Source organism: Hippoglossus stenolepis, chromosome 6 (assembly GCF_022539355.2).
Source record: "Hippoglossus stenolepis isolate QCI-W04-F060 chromosome 6, HSTE1.2, whole genome shotgun sequence".
NCBI lineage: Eukaryota > Metazoa > Chordata > Actinopteri > Pleuronectiformes > Pleuronectidae > Hippoglossus > Hippoglossus stenolepis.
The window spans coordinates 9,846,894-9,868,407 of record NC_061488.1 but is presented as its reverse complement, the minus strand read 5'-3'; the positions used below and the strand labels follow the sequence as shown (position 1 = coordinate 9,868,407).

Sequence of the window (21,514 nt, the reverse complement as noted above, 5' to 3'; positions counted from 1 at the left end):
TTATGGTTGTCTAGCTATTCCATGTCAAACTCATAAATAAAGGTTTATTGATAACATTTTGGCTCTGCATTACTCTGTATACAACACACTTTTTTAATCTTTATTTTCACTTTATATTTTTAAACTTAATACTCTTTTGTTGTGTTCCCTGTATTGTGTTATTGTTGATACTGTAATCTTGAAGCAGGCTGGCACATGTTAAAAGATAACACATGTTGAGTGTTATCTTTTCTTATCTTATCTTAATTATATTCATTAGTAATTCATTGTAATGTAGAATTTATTGCAGACTTTATACTTTAATGCCAAGTTCAGCTGTGACCAACTGTTTTGTTCAGTGTATTTTTAGAATAAAGCCTGAGAAATATAGTCATCATATATATTTCTGATTTATAACTAAATCACATTCAAATTTAAAATAAATAAACAACAACTCATAACAATAAAATATATATATTTTTAAGCCATTATTGAAATGATGTTGAAACCAGCTGGCACGTGGTCTGTTGGGCACTGGCAGCTCAGTAAAGAATCTGTGCCCGGCTGCTGTGTGGCGAACGTGAAGGGGTAAAAAAAAAACACTGCTGCATTCTGGGATATGAAGTCCCTCTTTGGCCCAACGCTGTGGAAGCCTATCGTTGTGCCGAGACGCCAAACGCCTACAAGCCCCATGATGCCTCGGGGCTTTACTGTACTTCACCTGATTTGTCGACAGGGTGGTAAAGTCTACCATTAACAAGGAAGGAAGGCTCTCAAAGATGGAGAACGAGGAGAAAACTGCCTCTTTACCGAACAGGTAAATGAATAGAAACAACGGGTTTTTATTCGGTAACGTGTGGAGTTATATTCTGAATATATAGGGCGACTTTTATCAGGAAATAACCCGCAGTTATTTAGGCATATTTAGGAAACTACCACACAACGTGCCATAATGAGTACAGTCCCTTCAAAGCTTATGTGTGTATATACGTAGCATGTTGCCTGAAGGACAGTGTAATTATTACTTTATTACAAATATCACATTATCTCCGAGTTCCAGTTAGTCCGTGTTGTGACCCTCTTGTCCATTCGGTTATGACACTTCATCATATTTTTTTACACGACGTGCCCTCAGAAGAAATAACTTCCATCTCCTCGGAAGTGGGGGGGGGGACACACCAAGCTAACGTTACGTGGCTAATGCTAACGCTCCTTAACGTGTGCGCCAAACCGCGACGAAGCGGGAGAGACAGACATGAAAAATGGCTGAATACAAATAAAAAAGGGCAGATGAGGTGAAGCATGGCACAGTGTGAGCTGCTGGCAACCATGACAGACAGGGAGAGAGAGAGCTGCTTCCTCACAGACACACGCCATCTCCCCCGAGAGCAACACCAAGCGACGGGTACATGTTTGTTTAGGTGACTGACACTGCAGCTGGATCCACGTCCATTAAACTAACTGTCATGTTCGTGTTAGTCCGTTTTTCTGTGGCCACAGGTACAGTGAAGACAGCCCACCGCGTGCTACCGTGCTGAGCCTCAAGGGGGCGTCACTGCACCAGTCAAGACTTTATTCCTGCTTGATGGATTGAAGTAGAAAAAAAACTCCCCCACATGGTCACAGTGAGCCTTGTTTACACTAAAATATCTGCTTCACTGCTGTCAAAAGAGCCAAGTTAGGGTAGAACTCTATGTTAATCATTGAGTAAATGCACATGCCTTTACTGTATGTTTGCTGTATTTTGATGATGCAAAATTGGCAGAAATGTGTATCTCAACTTCTGAAAAGCAGTTTCTTTAGATGAATCTAATGCAATCCAAGATAAGGTCGTCACAGACTGTGGTTGTGCGATTCAGCTGCAGGTTTAGAATGTGCCTGTCACAATCCGCTCTACCCGTGGCTTTGCCAGTCTCGGCTATTACTTAAGGTACAAACGCTGTACGGAAAAATACTCTCCTTGCCAGTTAGCCAGTTGGCTGTTTTTTTCCCCTTCCACTCATAACGGATGACAATTATTCATTCCTGTTAGCTGCGTACCGTGAATATAACTTCAATACATTACCCCAACCGTGAACCTGATTTGCACCTGAGTCCCGTCTGGTAGATTTTAACTGGCAAGACATTAAACCTGAAATTAAACCTGATGGCTGCTCCCTTAGAGTGTGAATGATTTGCTGTAAAAAAATTTAAAAAAAAAGGCGTGTAGAAGGGCTGAATGAATGTGTTTGTGAGCGGATGAATACACTTGTAGTGTAAAGCACTTTGAGTGGTTGTTAAGGCTATAAAACACTATATAAATGCAGTACATTTACCATATAGAACTGTAATGTATTGGACAAGTTTTTCATTATTTTGCCTAACCTATGTACATACATATATATACTTGCATAAGACTGTCCTATTTTATAAAATAGATATGAAGTATTTGGAATTTGGGTCATGTTGAAATATTGTGAACCCCCATGGTCTCTGTGAAACCTGACTCCCATTTATAGATTTTAAATGAGTCATAAGAATTTAGAAACAAGAGAATTTGTCCCTCATTATCTGCTGTGGGAATAAATAGTCAAACATCTCTCTCTTATAATATAAGTTGTTGTGAAGTTGTAATTCAGCTGGGGCCTTAAACTCTGCTCTGTGTCTCTGTAGCCATGGAGAGGTCGCTGAATGTTTGGCATAGCAACCACTTCAGGCTTCTCATTTGGATGTGTCTTTCTTGGCGTTGCAGCTGTCTCCTGAAAGCAGTTTAAAGAAACAGCGAGAGTTCCTTGACTGCATTGAAGATTAGAGGAAATAATTGAAATCCCTTGTGTATCTTCTCTGTGGTTTTTAACAAGGAAGCAGCAGAAATGAGGTCTTGTCAAGTCCACAGTCAGAATATTTGGAAACGCTTTAACTGTTGGTTTAAATCGAATCTTCTCTAAGTGGCGTGGTTCTTTAACTGTAACCTGCACAGTGCTTGGTTTTGTTTTTGCTAAAAGAATTAGTTAGACTCTTCTGATCTCTGGGTATATAACGATTTGTTTGTCTGTGCAAGTTGTGCCCGGGTGGGGCGGGAATATGTGTGTGTGTGCGTGTGCATGCGTGTTTGTTGGTTGTATGTGCATTTTGCCCCGAGCTGTTTTGCAGACTTGTCAGCTGATGTCGCGGTGGAGGTAGTGTTGGGTTTCATCATGCTGTTTATTCCCTGTGAGTCAAGTTAGAGAGGGGACAGTTCATTGCATGTGTGTGTTTGTGTTTGCTGTCGTGCTGACGTCTCCAGACTCTAGTGTAAGGTACATGGCGACATGGCAAGTCCCTGCAGGTAAAAAAAACAAAAACACATATTGCCTTCCCCTTCGATTCCCCTCTATTGTCTTATCCCTTTCCAATTCTCCCTCTCCTCATCGCCCCAACACGGCCTGAAACATCTTGTGTTGTTCATTCAGTCAATTATGTCAATAACAGAGGAAAACAATAGCCGTCTGTTTGTTTCTACCCACTGTGTGTTTTTCTTAGTTTTCTTTTCTTTTCTTCTATTGGCCCAATCTATTGGTGTCTCTGTCACTCCCTTCTGGTTCCTCCTTCTTGTCCAACCGCATATTGCAACACTGACTGTCAAAGACAGATGACCCAAGCTTGGTGTGCGTGTGTGTGTCTGTGCATGTGTGTGTGTGTGTGTGTGTGAGAGAGTGCATGTACCAGGAGTGGGGAGGTCCGGCTCTACCCTGGTGCTATTAATACCACCTAATGAACATAATCTAGAGGGTAGGTTATCCTCTTACATTTGTTGGCTGCACGACTGAGGGGAGGAGTGGAGAGCGCGTGAAAGAGGAGGGAAAAGCTCTGCTGTAGTTGCAGTCTGAACGCGCTCTCTCTACCAAGCTGCAGTGCCTCCCCTCCTCGCTCCCTCTCTGCTGCAGGACTGAATGGTGGAAACTGAAAGCTAAACAGATGTTAAAAGTTTCGTTTCTCCTCCAAGCCGATTCCCCTCTAAATTTCCCTCCCTCCATCTCTCTACCTCTGATGTGTTATGCCAGAGTGCAGTGCGGTTAAGTGCTCTACTGTGGATGAGTGTGAATATATACTGAGGCTATAATATTAGATAAAGACAGAACTTGAAGAGAGTGGAAATTATATTGTCTCCAGGCATGAACTGTCTACCGGCTTATTCAGGAGCTAGAATATCTGGCTGTTGGACTCTAAGATCTGATGGCAGGTAAGTGTATTTTATTTATTTATATACTTTTCCTTCTTTCCCTTTAACTTTAGCATTTCCAGGTGTACTTTGGAAATTTGTGTTTTGTATAGTGAAGATTTAGCTGTGTGGGTTTGTGTCTTCCAAATGCGGATGAACGGGATCAACAACTCTAGTCTTTATCACGCAACAGTAGATCTGTAAGGTTTTTGTTGACATGCTCTGGGAAAGTTTGCATCTGTGAGTTACTGCGGTAGTGCTTTTGTGCTGACGCCCAAATAGTCAGTGGAATGGTTATGTAATGAAATGATCGTTATTATTTTCACATAATTCCGTCGCACAAATAAATTATACGATGCAAATTATAATGTAAAAACCTTGGAAAGAGTCATTTAAGTGTTGTTTGAGGAGTTTTGTCAGATGCAGAAAAAGTTGAAAACAGAAAACTTAGATGAATGTCAATTTAAGAATTGATATTATATAAACAGTTGTTGCCATGTTTGCTGTAGATTTATGGTTAAATGAATGTACAGGTTGTGTGAGACATTATGCTTTTATGTCGCCCTCCGTAAAACCAGTCTTAAACAAGGTTTTAAAAGGAGAATAATGAAGCTGCACATAGTATAAGATAATCATTTACTTCAATTATTCTAGAGCATCTACGACTGTAGGGCGTAGATGCTCCACAAGTCTCCACCGTCTCGTCTCAGTTCCACTGTGACCTCATGGCATCCTTTTCACAAAGGTGCATTCAGACATCAGTGTAATGTTTAAGGGCACTGAGCACTATTACTTTAACCATTGAACAAGGGCATGATTCAGCACAGTACAACCCGGCTAATCTTTTATGGCATGCCAGTTTTACTTTAACTGATAACCCAGCCTGAGTGTGCTATGCTTCATGTTTGGTTCACAGTGCTGTCTAAGTCTCAGTACACTCCCAGGCTCAATCCAAGCTCAGGTGACCCCTGTGCGATAAGATAAACCTTTGCTCTCTCTTGTTTGCTTCACCTCCAACCTTTTGATCCTGTACCTGGGGAGGTGTGTGGCCTATAAAACGATGTGGGAGTCGAGAGTTGACTGGATAACAGAGAAATAGACAGAGGAACATCTTTTACTGCTCTCGTACATTATTATGGCTTCTGGATTTTTACAGTCCCCATTGGGTGAAGTGTGGATCTCTCAGATGCTGCAGTAAGTGTTGCTAGTAACCGTTACCTGGTTAGACTTATCACGCAAACATAATTGTGTTTGTTAATTCAATGAAGACATGTGTTTGAACAGTTCTTTGTGCTGTCGTTCTCTGCTCTGAATCATAATTAGCCACAACCATTTACTGAATGTTAATGTGCATTCCTCTTCTTCTACATAACTGTTGTTTGTGTGGAGCAAGTAGTAGCTTTATTGCCAAATGCTGTTGCAGAATTTCAAAAGCCGTTGCAAAAGTTTGGCACAAGTTTTGGTGTTGAAAGAGACTTTGCTCAACTTGAATAATTACATTAAAATCTAAGTTTTTTAATTTGAGTAATTGTGTCTTAATAACATCATTTTGAATTTAATTCCAATAAAATCGAGGCAGAGCAATCAAGTGCAGATTCACAGAACTCCTCTCATAAGCATGTGAATCAAGTCTTTGGTCACGCTGCAACATGCTGAAAACTTATATCAAACGTAGCACACGTAATTTGCAAAGACAGGCACAAACATGTCAAAATTTAGAAAACATGTATTGTAAGTAAAAACATAATTTCTCATTATTATCTTTCCTGAAGCAGGCACACAGACCCGTGACCAAATATTGACTTAAAGATAATAAGCAATGTTTGCATATATGTTAAATTAAAGTATTCTATTAAAAAATACCTTAGCTGGGTGGGAGCATACAAGCGCTAGCTTGACAGGACTCCCTGTGAAGTGCATGTTGAGGTTGCTTAAGGCCAATATTTGCATGTAGAGAGGCAGGTAGAAACAGACCGCAGCTTTCTTCAAAATAAACATCCCAATTAATAAAGTGAAGGTATTTCACCAGCTCCTCTCTGGCACAAAACACACTCCTGTTTCCAAAACAGTGGTGAAGCAGAGCCACCTTCGGTTCGGTTCAAATGTCAATAATGACGCTGAATAAGCAGGAAATCAAGTGGATTTCTCTGTCCAATAATTCATATTCAAATATAAATGATTCAAATTCAGTTTATGCCCACTTAAGTATTACATACAACTCTTTTCGTGGAAATCTAGTAACCAGTATTCTTGTTGTGTCGTGTGGACATGATTGACCAGTGTGTTTGATTTGAATAGTCTATTAATGCAAATTCTCACTGTGTCTGGCTCCACTGAAGAACCTCATACCTGCTTTAAATTGGCTTGTTGTTTTTTGCTTATGAAGACTTTTTCTCACATCTTCACTATTGTCTTAATCCTAGTCAACACCCTGAGCATATACTGCATGCACACATGTTTGAGTTGCACAACTGATCACATGACTGTTTGTCCACAGACTTAACGTATAGTGTACTTTGGTTCCTGAGCCAGTGACACTATGCTCTACAACACTGTACAAAGCTCTCCTGGTGGAAGTGTAAAACACAGTAACCATAGGCTGTGCCAGAGTAACACAACACTTGCTTTGTCTTTGTAACTGGGTCACTTCTCTTCATGATTCCACAGTTACAAACATAAACTGATGTTTGTGTCTGTTTGCCAAATAGGCATGAAACACTAGAGTTACAGTATAACAGGAAGCTTTAACAGGAAGGAGCTTTTCTTTTACTTAAGATGATGATGGCAATTTTGAAGATACACTTGTGGTTTATTGTCTCCATCCCTTTCTGTCAATGCCTTTTTGCCTATTGAACACTATTGTTACTATGTAACTTGTACTATGGCGTTTTGCTAGTCTAATAATACTTTAACCAAAAGCAAGTTGTTATCTACCATTTCTCCAGACAGTAATGGTGTCCTCTCTGTTGTATGTTGGTTGTTTTATAGTGGAGGTGGCGATGGATCACTGGACCGACTCCTCCCCTCAGTGAGCACAGGCCTGACACCTCGGAAAAGAACCACTAGCCAGTGCAAGTCTGAGCCTCCTCTCCTACGCACCTCCAAACGAACCATCTACACCGCTGGACGCCCGCCCTGGTACAACGAACATGGAACACAGTCCAAAGAGGCCTTTGTCATTGGTAAGACACATAAAAGAGATGCACAGTACTGATGTTTTTTATTTCCTTCTATGTTTACCTTATCCTATTAATTTGCTGTGTCACACAGCACAATACAAATCAGCTTGTATTGCACTGCCAATTCATCTTCTTAAGAGTGAGCTCTCCAAACTGAAGGAAAAAAAGTAGTAGATTAAGTACAAAGTCTAAACCCAAACAAAATTGAATATCAATCTACAGGAATATTTATCTTTTGGAAACAAAATAAACACACAGGGAGATTTTTTGAAGTGTGTCTTTTGCAGAAATAAGCAATGACCATATTTTCTGCGAATGTATATTGACAAGCTCACTCAATGTCCTTATTGATGCTTAAACCTAATTAGAGGTGGCACTACTTTGCTGTTGTTTTGGATATAAGGAGTTTCTGAAAATACCATCACAGAATGTCTTGTCAAGCTATTGTCTGTATGTTCCCAACATGCAAAGTAAGCAGAAAACATGCATGAAAACATTACGTAATGTCCTTTATGTTCGTGTTCTGTCACAGGTCTGTGCGGCGGCAGCGCCTCAGGAAAGACAACAGTAGCCAGGAAAATCATCGAGGCTCTAGATGTGCCTTGGGTTGTGCTACTTTCAATGGACTCTTTTTACAAGGTGTGCATGTGTGTGCAGTATGTTCGGAATCCATTGATGGGTATGTGTATTTGAATACAGCAACACACCTGTCTATGAATGTTGCAATGAGAAGTAAGGACACTGGATGCCTATTACTTTTAAGTTGTCTGAGTTTTGAGAGACAACCTTTTATTTTTTACGTCATCCCTGTCTTGTATTGCTGATAACAACCCAGTAGCCGGAGGGAAGCGTTAAGTGCAGAAGACATAGTAAAAGAGAGAATACAGGATTCAGTTTGAATCCCTGAGAGAAAATATGAGGAGTGAGTGGAAAGAAAGAGGACATAAAGGTTAAAATACCAGAGGGCGGATGAGTTGAAAGAGAAGCAGAGTGGTGAGTGAATTGGGGGGAAAAAAGTGGAGAAGAGCAATCAAGAGCCATCATTCATGACTGTCTATACCTCCTCCCACACTGTAGTTATGTAATCCTGTCACAGTCTGACGGCGGTGGTTCAGATTGTCAGGAGTAACAGAGATGTACCAGTGACCAGTGGTGCTGTAGCCTTTAGCAAGTTGCAGTTTGCACATTGCATTACCAGAGGTCAGCAGCCAAAATACTTCATAATTTCTCCCATGATCCAGCTCAACAACCAGTGCTGCTGCAAATATTAATTATTAGTTAATTTACTAGTCCCATTATAGCAATTTAGGTGGAACCTGCTTTGTGCCATGTTCTCCTGATCTCTCTTTCTCTCCCCTTCCTTTCTCTGTCTCTTCTCTTTCTTTCTCAAACAAGTTTTCTGCACCACTGTACTGTAAGTGCTTGTACATAGTGTCATGCTGTGTTTCAGTGAGATACCTTCTCTTCTGCATTGGCGCCACGTAAAATAACAATGATTTGACTTGACTTGCCTCATGCCTGCTCACAGGCCCCTGAGAGCAGGTAACACTGGTTTGTCATATTAAGTGTGTAATCAGTTAACTTGAGAGGGGAGTGTTGCTCTGTTCTGAAACCGTCACATACCACGTCTGGGGTTTTAATGCTTGACCACCCTAAGGCGCGCACACACACACACACACACACACACACACACACACACACACACACACACACACACACACACACACACACGCACACACACACACACACCACCTGGTACAGACGTCACAGTGGCGCATGATGTTCTCCTAAATTTAGGTCTCCTAACTTCAACTGCTCTTGAGCACTGGCCTGTGTGTTGTGTTTTTACAGACGCATATGTAAATTATCTAAAACATAATTTGAGCGCGTGTGTTTTGTCTCACTAGTTCTGGTCTATCAGTATTTATTTATTTATTTTGATATGCTAATGTTAATATGTGTGCCAGAAAAAGAGAATATTTTACTCAGAAAATGATGTTGCTTCATTTTGTGCCATTACTGCTGTAAAGTCATTCCAACATTGTTGCGCTCGTCCTCAGGTCCTGTCCCCAGACAAGCAGATTCTTGCCGCCAGTAACGACTATAACTTTGACCACCCTGATGCCTTTGACTTTGGTTTGCTGACACACACCCTGCGCAAACTCAAACAAGGCAAGAGCGTGAAAATCCCTGTGTATGACTTTACAACCCATGGGAGACAGAAGGAGTGGGTAAGGATGAATGCACACATCTAAACATGTGGTAATGCACTGTGTAAGTTAATCAGTAGCATGTCAGAGCTACTGCAAATGCAGTAATCTCAGTTTCTCGATTACCTAAAAGGCTTTTAATCTCCATCACTAGAGGTTTAAAGTCGCACTGCAAATCTGCAACTGCAGATGGTCACAGACGAACCATTTGTGTTATTTCTCTCTGCTTGCTTTTATATTTAAATGCCCATTAACTGCACTTGGACATTCTTACATCAGTGGCAACTGTCAGTTTTGGTTGATCTTGATGATTGTTGCTAATGTGTACTTTTTAGAGCCCAACATATTTATTTGGATATTTGTAAATTTCTTTAAAATGAGGGTTTTAAAACGACATCTAAGAAATCATTGCTAACATTTTTTTTATTATGTATTCAATTATATGTAAATTGGCCGGTATTTAAGTATTGGACATTTTTTTACACCCAAATATCAGTATCAGCACTGCCACCCAAAATTCCATAGTGGTCGTGATCCATTACTGTCTGTATGTTCACATGCTGTTGTTTATGTACACATTGCACTATAATGCTACATGCACTTGTCCACCACAGAAAACTGTGTATGGAGCCAGTGTTATCATCTTTGAGGGAATCATGGCTTTTACAGATAAAGAGCTCTTACAGGTAGGAAAAGGTTATTGTCCTCTAGTATGTTCACCACATTGGAAGTTGTTGGTCTTAAGTTTATTGTTTTCTGTGCATAAGGTCAAACATGTTTTCACATGTGAAATCTTTTCAGTTTTATTATAATTTATTGTTGATTAAAAAACATGTTGATTTAATATAATCAAATTGGGGAAAGGATCGGGATGAAATAAGATTAGAACTGATGTATCCTCTTTCTGACATTAGAGTTGTCAAAATCTGTGTATATGTTTGCTGATATAGCACAAGCTAAAAATAATATCAAGATGTTATATTTAGCTTTCCATTTCTCTCGTCCTCTTTGTGTGAATGTGGGTTTTGAAGCTTTATACTGACTCTTTTTCACGTTCTCCTGTTAGTTGCTGGACATGAAGATTTTTGTGGACACGGATTCCGACATTCGCTTGGTGCGCCGGTTGAGGAGGGACATTACAGATAGGGGGCGAGACATCGAGGGCGTCATCAAACAGTACAACAAGTTTGTGAAGCCAGCGTTTGAGCAGTACATTGAGCCCACCATGCGCCTGGCTGATATTGTGGTGCCACGTGGTGCGTACACACGCATATGTTTATATACATACAGGATCCATTTCACATAACTACTTCTCGATTTCACTATACAGAGCTGTAGTACAGTTGCTATATTTAAGGTGTTGAGTTACATTTATATTTTTAGTTATAGGTACTCGTAGTAGGTCCCCTCATGTGTGTGGTCTGTCGTCCTGTCAGGTGGCGGCAACATGGTGGCCATTGATTTGATCGTGCAGCATGTACACAGTCAGCTGGAGGAGGTAAGAGAGGTCACACTGACAGACTCACACACACACATACACACTCCAGTTTAAAATTACATGTTCATATTAGAGCATTATGAACCTTCAGTCTTACTTCCTGCTGTTTTGTAAGTTTATGAATATATACTATATAACTCACCACAGGGAGGATCTGTACTCAGTATTTGTGTAGCCCTTCATTCTTAGTTAGTGATTGCAAACTACATTACTCCCTCTAGTGGATAGAAAATGCAATGCATAGACTTTAGGGGAGGATGAATGTCCATGGTAGTTTGCCTTATACATTGTACTTTCACACTTTGGACAAAGATTTGAAAGGTTCTTAATATTTCTCATGTAATACATTTTTTAGGTAATCAAATTTTGTTCTGACATGTGGTTAAATACAAAAGAAGAAAGGGGAGTTAAGATGTCCTATAAGTGCAATTGTTCCATAACCTACTGTATATACATTCATATAACCCATTAATGATGCATTTAGACTAGTGTTCTGATAAATCATGTACTTAATACAATGAGCTACTGGAATATAACATTAATTTAGAGTTTTGACACAATTTCACACAACTTGATAATTTACTTTAAAAGGAAACAGTTTGAACCTTTAGGAGAAGGTAAATTTCTCTTTTATCCATGTAAAACTCATTGATTCATGGTTTGTACTTGTGTGGAGTTGATGTGCAACATTTACTAATTTTCACCAAAGACACATTTTTGCCCATGAGGAGCACTTTGTGCCACAGAGCACTTTACTTTGTTTCCTCCTCACTCTAAACACACACACACACACACACACACAAACACACACACACACACACACACACAGTGACACACATGCTGCTGATGGACTATTCTCCCACTCTCTCCCCCCCACTTCCCCCCACCCCAAATCCCTCCATGGCTCACAGCGCGAGCTCAGCGTCAGGTAGAGTGGTCTTTATCCTGTCTATCATTCTCTTCCTCACCATCTGCCCAGTTCCCCAATCACTCCAGCTTCTTACTGGGAGGGAGAGAAAAAAAAGAGGCCAGCAAAGCCAACCTCTGCCGCACTGATCTGCTGGCTGCTATGACACATCACCAGGCGGCACTATCGGGCTGTATCTGTCAACAAACATGGCTCCTAAAGCATCAGTCATGGACCTGTGCCAAAAAACATTGTAAAGATTGAATTCACACCAGCATGGAATAAATTTTAAAAGTGTAGCTTTGATCAGAAGTTTGGAAGTGTTGTGGTGCAGCCAGCACTTAGCTTAAAGACGTTGGTTTTCCCTCTTTCTACCTTTTAGAAAAATGACAACTCACACTCTTCCTGGCTTCTGTGTCTAAAAATACACCGATGAGTCAAGTCACTGACCCCTCCTTTCAGCGTCAGCGAGAATAAGAGAGAGAGTGACTACAACAGAAAGCGAGAGAGAGGAAGCTCTTGCTACAGCTATTGTTGACTATCGCATACCTCAGCCACAGAGAAAGTTTCCAATACCCTACTACAAAGCGCTGAGTTTTTCCATTGAGTGTCGGCCACAGTATCTGAGACCGAGAGAGAGGAAATGAGCTTGATGTCTGTCTTTAGACACAGGATGTGCTGGGGCCTGTGAGCTGAAATACCAACCTCTTCTGTTCCACATGGTGAAAAAGTGACAGCGGCACAGTAACTTGTGCACCTCCCACGCACACACACACACAGTGCATGCACAGGTACAGATACCCAAATCTGGTCCAAAACTTGGTTGTGGTCTCTTTAACCCAAATATATATAAAGATCTTTAAAATCATGACCTGTTATTCTATTAATTCTCAGATAATGACAAATACAATGAGTGATAACCAGGAAAGATCATTTTTTCTTAGTTCACCTCTGTGGTAAGCATCTTACAGAGACGTTTGACATTGTCTAGTGTCTGCTGACACACTTTTCACTGTGTGAGATAGTCCGTCAAGCCTTCATCCACCTGATGTTGTGTCTTTTCTCATGTTTCCACCTCTTATCTGTTGATTTTCGTCTCTCTGTGTCTTCTTTGTTGTGATTGTTGTTGTGTTTCATCGCAAAAACTCTCCCCATAGAGGAAACTTCGCTGGGATATGTGAGCAGATTTGCTATGATTTCTTTTTCTTTGCATCTGGCTAATGTTTATTGCAGTGCCATCGTGGAGACTGTAGTGTCGACATGACTGCATCACTGAGTATTTCTAACAGTGTGTTCCTCTAGAGCTCAGGTTAGCCCTACGCTAACCTGGTGTTCAACTACGTGTGGAATACTAGTAGTAGTAAAACTAGTAGAGACATGTCATGGAAAATAACATTCATGCATTTTCATTTGAATCATACCGGGGAATATATATTATGTTAATTTTTGAATTGTTCATTTTAAATTCTTAATGTTCTTTTCCATTATCATGGCCTCTGTGCTGTTGTGTCAACACTGTGTGCTTGGTACTTTTCTGTTTCTGCCTTTTCCACTCACAGTCTGTACACACCACCCTTGCTCAAACTACTTCTAAAATATGTTTTGTGCATGTATCTACTCGTGTGTGTTTTTGTGTGTGTTTTCTAACTGTATGTAGAGTATGTGCGGGCTCACTTATTTGTGAACTGGCACATGCTGTCCACATCGTATGCATGCAGAGCAGTGTTACCTGCACTCTTATTCATGTCTGTCCATCTTCCCTCTCCGTGCTCCTCTCACCCTGCTTCACCCCCGCTCTACCATTTGTTGCCGTGGTTACAGGGCAGCCCTGGCATCTGCACACCAGGCACAACCCCTCCCCCAGACCCTCAGCGTCCTGGAGAGCACACCCCAGGTCAGGGGTATGCACACCATCATCAGGTAAAGGCTTAAGAGTGTGTTACATTAACGACTACATCTGTTTCCATTGAGAAATGTGCTGTGTAAAAGCATATGCCACTTAAATCTTGTGTCTTTCTTGTTCCTAATCACCACATGTAGAAATAAGGAAACCAGCCGCGATGAGTTCATCTTCTACTCCAAGAGGCTGATGCGTCTGTTGATCGAGCGAGCGCTCTCCTTCCTCCCCTCACAGGTGTGAGACACTGACATTCACTGTTAATTAATTCATAGCACAGCACTAAGCTTCTGTAGTCCTTTGTATTAAGGAGGTGAACTCTGAACCTTTTTGTACCTGGGCCTGGATGGAGACGTAGAACAGAAAGACAATGTGAGACGAGCGATGGGTAGAGAGATACAGCACCGTGTGTCACATTGAAAGAAACGATTGAAAGATAGAAGATGAATTTAAATAGAGTGAGTTCTTGTTTTTGCTTAAGAGAGAATCAGATAGACAGATAGACAGATACCTAGCGGTGAGTGGCACGAACAAGGAAACTTATCATTTCACCACAATGGAAAGTTTCCATACCTAAACCATTTAACTCTCAGACACATGTGACTGTTTGTAATTCACTGCAGCTTGTCACAGACTATTTTCCTGGCTCCTGTCGTGATGAGCAATGTGCTCACACTGTTGTGATTTTTAATATTATCTCAGGTCCACCTAGTCCAGACCCCCCAAGGAGAGGATTATGAAGGCAGGACTTTTCATGGGAAGAGGGTGAGTGAACTCCATTTATTTCCAGCCATTTTCTCGACTCCATGTTTTTTTCAAAGAGCATTCAGAGGGGGTTTGTCTCTACCTCAACCGATGCAATTAACCTTAGTTTAATTGTTTTTTTCCTTTTCTTTGTTTTTCTTTAGATCACGGGCGTGTCCATCCTGCGAGCCGGGGAGACCATGGAGCCGGCACTGAGGGCCGTCTGCAAAGACGTCCGCATCGGCAAGATCCTCATTCAGACCAACCAGGACACAGGAGAACCAGAGGTACAGTTTGAAATATGACTTATAGATTTCGAAACTGTAAATCCCTTTCATGTTGATCTGTGTCGAACCTTTTGCTTCCGTTATCTTACATATGGCAACTCTAAAAATAAATACCTGCTTATTCACACATAAGCATTCATGAGAAATATCTCTAACCCACATCCTGTCTCTGAACACATCAGCTTCACTACCTGCGTCTACCCAAAGACATCGGTGAGGATCATGTGATTCTGATGGACTGCACCGTGTCCACTGGAGCCGCTGCCATGATGGCTGTACGAGTCCTGCTGGTGGGTGCGACACATGGTTCACAAATCCACATCCACGGCAGTGAATTGCATTACAGCACTTTTCACAGCCATGTCTTGTTTTTGTTTTTTTCAGGATCACGATGTTCAGGAGGAGAAAATCCTGCTGGTGTCTTTGCTAATGGCGGAAATGGGAGTTCATTCAGTGGCCTACGCGTTTCCACAGGTCAAAATCATCACGACAGCCGTCGACAAGAAGGTCAACGACCTCTTCCACATCATACCTGGCATAGGTGGGTTAAAACTGAGTTAATATCAGAGTGTAAAAGTGCCTCAGAATATTAATTTTAATTATTTCATGTTGTGTGTTGTGTGACGTCTTCTCAGATTTTTACAGATTGACTCATTATATCTCATTTGTTGTACTTTTAGGAAACTTTGGGGATCGATACTTTGGAACAGATGCGCCCCCTGACTGGAGCGATGAAGAGATGGACGAGCCCAGTTACTAATGACGATATTGACTGTGCACTTAAGTGTCTGGTGTTGCTGGTCAGTGCCCCTCTGAGGACAATACGAGGACATGCTCTTTGCTTCGGTCAGGCCATGACATACTGTACAGTTTGTCCTCTAAGAGCCACACAAGGGCCCTGAAATACAGTGAACAGGACAGATATCGCTACAGTCACCTTGTTAAATCTTTAAATTATATTATTTAATCTTGTGTAAATACTGTTGTGGAAAGTGGTGTTATGAAGGTTAAATATTTTTATATGTTGATTAAGTTATAAAAGTTATAAAGTCCAAATGTTTTATTTTGGTTCTTGAATTTTGGCAATCTCTGTTTGGAAATCTGCAGACCCGTTGTTTTAAGAAGATATATCTTGCCTTAAGCCGTGCACTGTGGACGACACAACTGAATGTAAATTTGCACGTGCTGTACAAGAGAAAAAACAATTCACGCTTCAAGGTCATTTCGATCAAACAGCTTCCTCACAACTTTTACAAAAGTTAAAAAAAATCTGAACATGAACTCATGTTGCTCAACTTCCATTGCCACGAGCACTTTCTGAAGGACCATTCAATCGGAAAATGTGTAGGTGTATCTGTCTCTTTTTTTTTTTTTGCTCTCTGCTTCAGCCTTTCCCTTCTCTGTGGATGCCAACCTCACCAGTTAAAAAGGGTGTTGAAAACCGATTTTCATTATACAGCTGAAAGTATGCACTTGTGATGTGTATTTATGCAGTATGTCCTTCATTTACATATTTTTACTATGGATAGACCTGACCAGTGAAAATAGAAGTCATACCTCTTTTTACTGCTGTGAAAATGGGTCATCTGCATTTCTTTTTTTTTTAAACACACAGAGATTAAGTGTTTATTTCTGTCCCACGCATCCTGATTTATGCCTCTTTTTTTTTCTGCTTGAGAGGGAATTGTGTTATTCTAGTTAAAAACAGAAAAGGTTGTTAGGATGTGAACTCAGAACATGTCGAAGGTGTTCTGCTAGTGCCTGATCTCTTCACGTGGAATCAGTATTGAAACAAATGAGATGTGCTTGTTAGAATCTGTGCCTGTTTAACGTGGCCTTGCTCTTAAAAGGATCAGTTCAACAGCTCTCCACAGTGTCACATGGTTTTCTGAACGAATGCAATTAATAGTGACGCTCTCTTCTACGCATTCACAACTCATCATCAATGCACCAACTCATTTTATTCACATGCACTGTAAGAGGATAAACATAAACACTGTGGGGATTGTGTTGAAAATGTAACTCCATGCATCCTGTCACATTATAGCTACTGTTACTACTGTGTGTTCAGCACTATGTCAACATTTAGTCAACTGCTGGAGTTCCACAGTTAGCGAGTCGCTCCGTACTGAAAATGCAGTGATTGTGTTTGCAGCCTCAGTGTTTGACCGCGTGCTGTTTTTGGTCTTTAATTCTTCTGATGCATGTTTGTTATACTGTATATTTAATAAAAAAAAGTGCAATGGAGCTTTTAGATTTCGTCCAGTGCGTCGTTTCATTTCCCCAGTCGAACATATTTAGCTACAACTCGTTTTAAAATATTCTTCAGGCAGCGTTGTTACAAAAGTCATGTAAATTATTCACCATGTTGGAAAATCCTGCTGAGATATACACTCACTTTATTAGGTACACCTGATTAATGCAGTTTTATACAGCAGTCCTGCAATAAATCCTGCGGTTGTTGATTGGTTGAATTGTTCATTTTCGAGCAGGATTACTGGACAGATTACCACGAAACCTGGTGGTAGGATGTGTAGTAGGTCAGAGAAGAAGCCATAAAATATTGGTGGGTATCTAGACCGGGGTGGATCGAGGATTTTTTATGAAAAACTTCAGAGATATTTACAGGATTTGTTTGAACGTGTGTGATCTACTTCATGCAGACCAAAATAAAAATCCTGATCCAGCAGATATAAATGTGGTCGGATGCAGGCTTTTGTCAGCCCATAGTTTTGGAGGATATAGTTTGTGGTGCTGTTGACCCACATTGCATTGTGTTGGCATAAAGTGTTCCTATTATTCTGTCCACCTCATTCAACTCAATGACAGTAAGCTAAACAACAGACTCAGCTTTTTGTATAATGCAATTCAGTTCACAAACTACACTGATCACACCTCAACACCAAAACTGAACATTTAGGGTTCCTAATAAACTAACTGGGCGAACATGAGTTGCATATTTTTACCTTTATCACACACTTGAAGACACAATGACACATTACCTGCATGTTGAAAATGAACAGGAAGGATATTGTGGTTGTCCTCTTCTCATGGAAAGTAACCTTGACATCTTCCATCACTTACTTCCATAATTATCACTCTGACAGCTGTCAAGACGTCAGACGGCTAAAGTGTGATTGACACGCGTTTGACGAGACTGATGGACGATTAGAAAGCAGAGGCCGATCAGGCAGGAACTGACCCACAGGAGGCATCTTCTCTTCTGAGAGGGGAGGCATGAGAGGGACAGTGAAAAGACATGCGAGCGCTAAGAATATCAGGAAGCCCGGCAGCAACAGACATTTTTACTTTTCTGTTGCTCTAGTTTATCGGTCATTTTTTTTAAGCGCAGCTGTCAAAAGATTTAAATTTTCTGCAAAAGTTTAAGTGCCTGAGATTTTAATGAAATGTAATGAGTTAATTTTTATATGTTTAAATTTGCAAAAAGATGAGAAGTTGGCTTTGTATTTCGTATCACCACAATTGTATTTCTCCTTTCACACACACACACCTACAGACACACACACACACACATCCTTGTACTTCTTCTTAGTGAGGACCCTCATCGACATAATGCATTCCTAGCCCCTCACCCTAACCTTAACCACCCAAACTAAATGCCTAACCCTAACCCTTACCATAACTCCAACCTAAACTTAATTATAATCCTAAAACCAGGTCTTAACCTGCAAACAGTGAAACATTAAAAAAGTGGGTAACGGTCAAAATGTCCTCTTTAAGGCCTGTGCTTAAAATGGTCCTCACAAAGTCATAAGTACAAGAACCCACACATGCAAAGTATATTTCATTGCATGGTGACAATCTGCTAAAACACAGTTTTTATCATTATTTCAGATTTACGATAAAATGTGTGAAACTTCATAGTCTCTTGAATGGAGACGTCAGTGGAAAGTTTACAACCATCACTGACAAACAGGAAGGTGATGTGTGTGTGTGTGTGTGTGTGTGTGTGTGTGTGTTGCATCCCCACTGCTAGCACAGAGCATGATGAGGTCACAGCTCAGTAACGACAGCAGGAGTGAGGCAGCTATAACTCAGCGACCTGTCTTTCTTTTCCATCCTCATGTCACCAGCTTTGCTCTCCTCTCCTCCTCTGTGCCTCCTCCTGGTCTCAACTTAACTTTTCTTTTTCTCTTCCCTCCTGTCTGCTCGGACTGGGGCCGAGGAGTCCGAGGATCTGCCGTGTGGGTAAGGAGCAGGCAGAGGAGACTTCAGAAACTTATTCTGATGATTGTTGAGGAAATAGTAGTATTTTCTCAGGGTTATTGGTTTTGGTGGACGTGCTCTCCGACAGTGAGTGTGTTCTGGATTGTAAACATGAAGAGATGGAGCAGTACAGTGGCCTAATTCAGATACATGAGGATGAATTATTCAGACACTGAAGTTTTTCTGAATCACGTGAAGAGGGCTGTTGAACAGGGTAAAGTATGACAGTCTTTACTTTTCCTCCTCGAGCATGTGTGTGTGCGTGTGTGTGTGTGTGTGTGTGCGTGTGTGCGTGTGTGTGTGTGTGTGTGTGTGTGTGTGTGTGTGTCTTCTTCTGTGCTCTCCATCTGCATAGTTTATCATGTATGTGATGCAGTTTGTGCAGAAGGATTATTTGGCTGTGTAACTGTTCTTACACTTCAGGTTAGTCAACAGCACACAGTCAGATGTTGTGCTGAGATATTGTGTGTTCCGTTTTCTGAATAAATTAACTTCCACGTTTACAGTTTCTGTTTAAATTGCTGTTGCTAAAGTGAGATATGATATTTTACAGTGAACACAGTGTCTGCAGCCTCTTATTAACAGTAAACATTAAAACCTATTGAGATAATATCATCAGAATGAATAGTAATCATTGTTGTCGCTTAAATAAACTGCAGCTATTTCAACAAGTGCATTTTCTCCACTTTAACCTCACTGGATTTATGACTGTGGTTCCAAAATCATCTAACATCTCTGATTATTCTTGCAGCAGAAAATCGGATTTATTTTAAAGATGCTGCATAGTTATAACGTGATATTAATTTTGTAACTTGACAACACAAGAATTAAAAACCAACAGCAAAGCTTCTTTACAGTTTGATTGAGTATATAAATGTTTGAAATAAATTATATTTAGAGTTTACCATTTTAGAACCAATAAAGTCTTTGAATAATGGCGATTTACAATGTTAACATGATCAACTGTGAAATCTTATATCATCTTTTGTCTGTTTGATAACAAATTATCATCATTATTATTTATATTTTATTCAATTTTATGTTTTTGTCCGAAGAGTTGCAGACAGTGCACAGCGAGGCTCCCGCAGCAGCCCGTGGACGACACCCAGTCGTACTCTAACCTTTTGAGTAGTTCTTTCTCGGACTGTCCAACCTGAGAATGGTGAATTCAGGCTCAATCTCAGGTTCGTCAGCCCATGAAACACTAACTCACCTCAGCACCAATAACAAAAGATCAAAACCTGCCTGGACAGAGGTGGAACATGTTTCAGATTAACAGCTGATCACAAGCTATTTAATCAAATGTGTAAATGCTGAATATTTTATCTCATGGCGGAAACTGACTTGACTAAATTCCTGGTTCTTCTCTGATATATTGAACTAAGTTGCATAGAGAGAATTAGAGATACAGAGTAACAGTGTTCACCAGTCACTATTCACCAGTAGAGGGAGTAACGTGCACACTAACCAGAGAGCTGCCTCTGGAATTAAATTTGCTCATTTTGATTTTAATCTCCAAACTAAATCACTAGAGTCATCTATTCGTCAAATATGTTTTAATGTCTTGAATATAATAATAAATATATTGTGAGTAGCGTCAAATGTTTCTTCTACGCTGTGCGACAGAAACATGCCTCAGTTAAAATATGATGGAATTTTAAAACACGGAGACCAAATATCATTGTTGTTGGAGATGGACTTAAGCCGCAGTAAGATTGTTGTTCGGTGGCATGGAATTTTTGTTCATCGGTTCTGTTTGTCTTTATTTACGAGCTTACACATATGTGAATGAATGTGAATTGTTTAAGAACAGAACATTTTAATACTTTTTAAAAAGATGCAAGATAAGAAAGTATGTTCATATATTAAGTATAATGCTTCTCAATTATTATTATTGTTTTATTAGCTGCACTCTTTGGAATGTTTTCAATAAATAAAAAACTGTTACTTAGAATTTCCTGTTTTTTTTTCATGCAACATGAATCATTTTTTCCATGTACATCATTTCTGGTAGATATTTTAAACTCAGAACCCAATTTCCTAAAAAAGAAAAACAATTTAAACCAGACTTTTGAATCTAATGCATTATTTTTGCCAGTTTGTAATAAATTATGCATTTACTGAATCATCTTGAATTTTGAAACAGACCTCAGCAAATGACAATATATGATATATATAAGCAAGATAAAATAAAATAAAAAAACATTTGTACATTTGAAAACTCTTAGGTCATTATCTTTTAGTTTAGTTTAGTACATCATGTTTTTTTTAAGATGGTCCAACAAAAAAAAACTGCTCACAGATGCGTCGCAGCATTTTGCTGCATCTTTAATCTCGTACACGTCGCCCTTCAGTTTCCTTTCATTCTCCAAAAAGGAAACTTGTTTTCTCGAAGCATCTCAGGCT

At 40.2% G+C, this 21,514-nt stretch overlaps 1 protein-coding gene across 3 annotated transcripts; it reads left to right on the top strand.

The window, feature by feature from the left end:
• The first annotated feature begins 644 nt into the window (after positions 1–644).
• On the top strand, positions 645–17,135 carry uckl1b (uridine-cytidine kinase 1-like 1b). Of its 3 annotated transcripts, none has more exons than XM_035158457.2 (15): positions 645–796; positions 7,148–7,341; positions 7,871–7,977; positions 9,399–9,569; positions 10,163–10,234; positions 10,615–10,804; positions 10,985–11,046; positions 13,111–13,130; positions 13,775–13,873; positions 13,994–14,087; positions 14,553–14,615; positions 14,759–14,881; positions 15,064–15,171; positions 15,266–15,422; positions 15,562–17,135. In XM_035158457.2, exons 1-15 carry the CDS (start codon positions 759–761, stop codon positions 15,639–15,641), a joined length of 1,578 nt encoding a protein of 525 aa, XP_035014348.1. In that variant the 5' UTR covers positions 645–758; the 3' UTR covers positions 15,642–17,135. The 3 variants fall into 3 exon arrangements, with proteins under 3 accessions (XP_035014348.1, XP_035014345.1, XP_035014344.1); XM_035158454.2 differs by lacking the exons at positions 645–796; positions 13,111–13,130 and adding exons at positions 3,765–4,180; positions 11,958–11,974; XM_035158453.2 differs by lacking the exon at positions 645–796 and adding an exon at positions 3,767–4,180.
• The last annotated feature ends 4,379 nt before the right edge of the window (positions 17,136–21,514 follow it).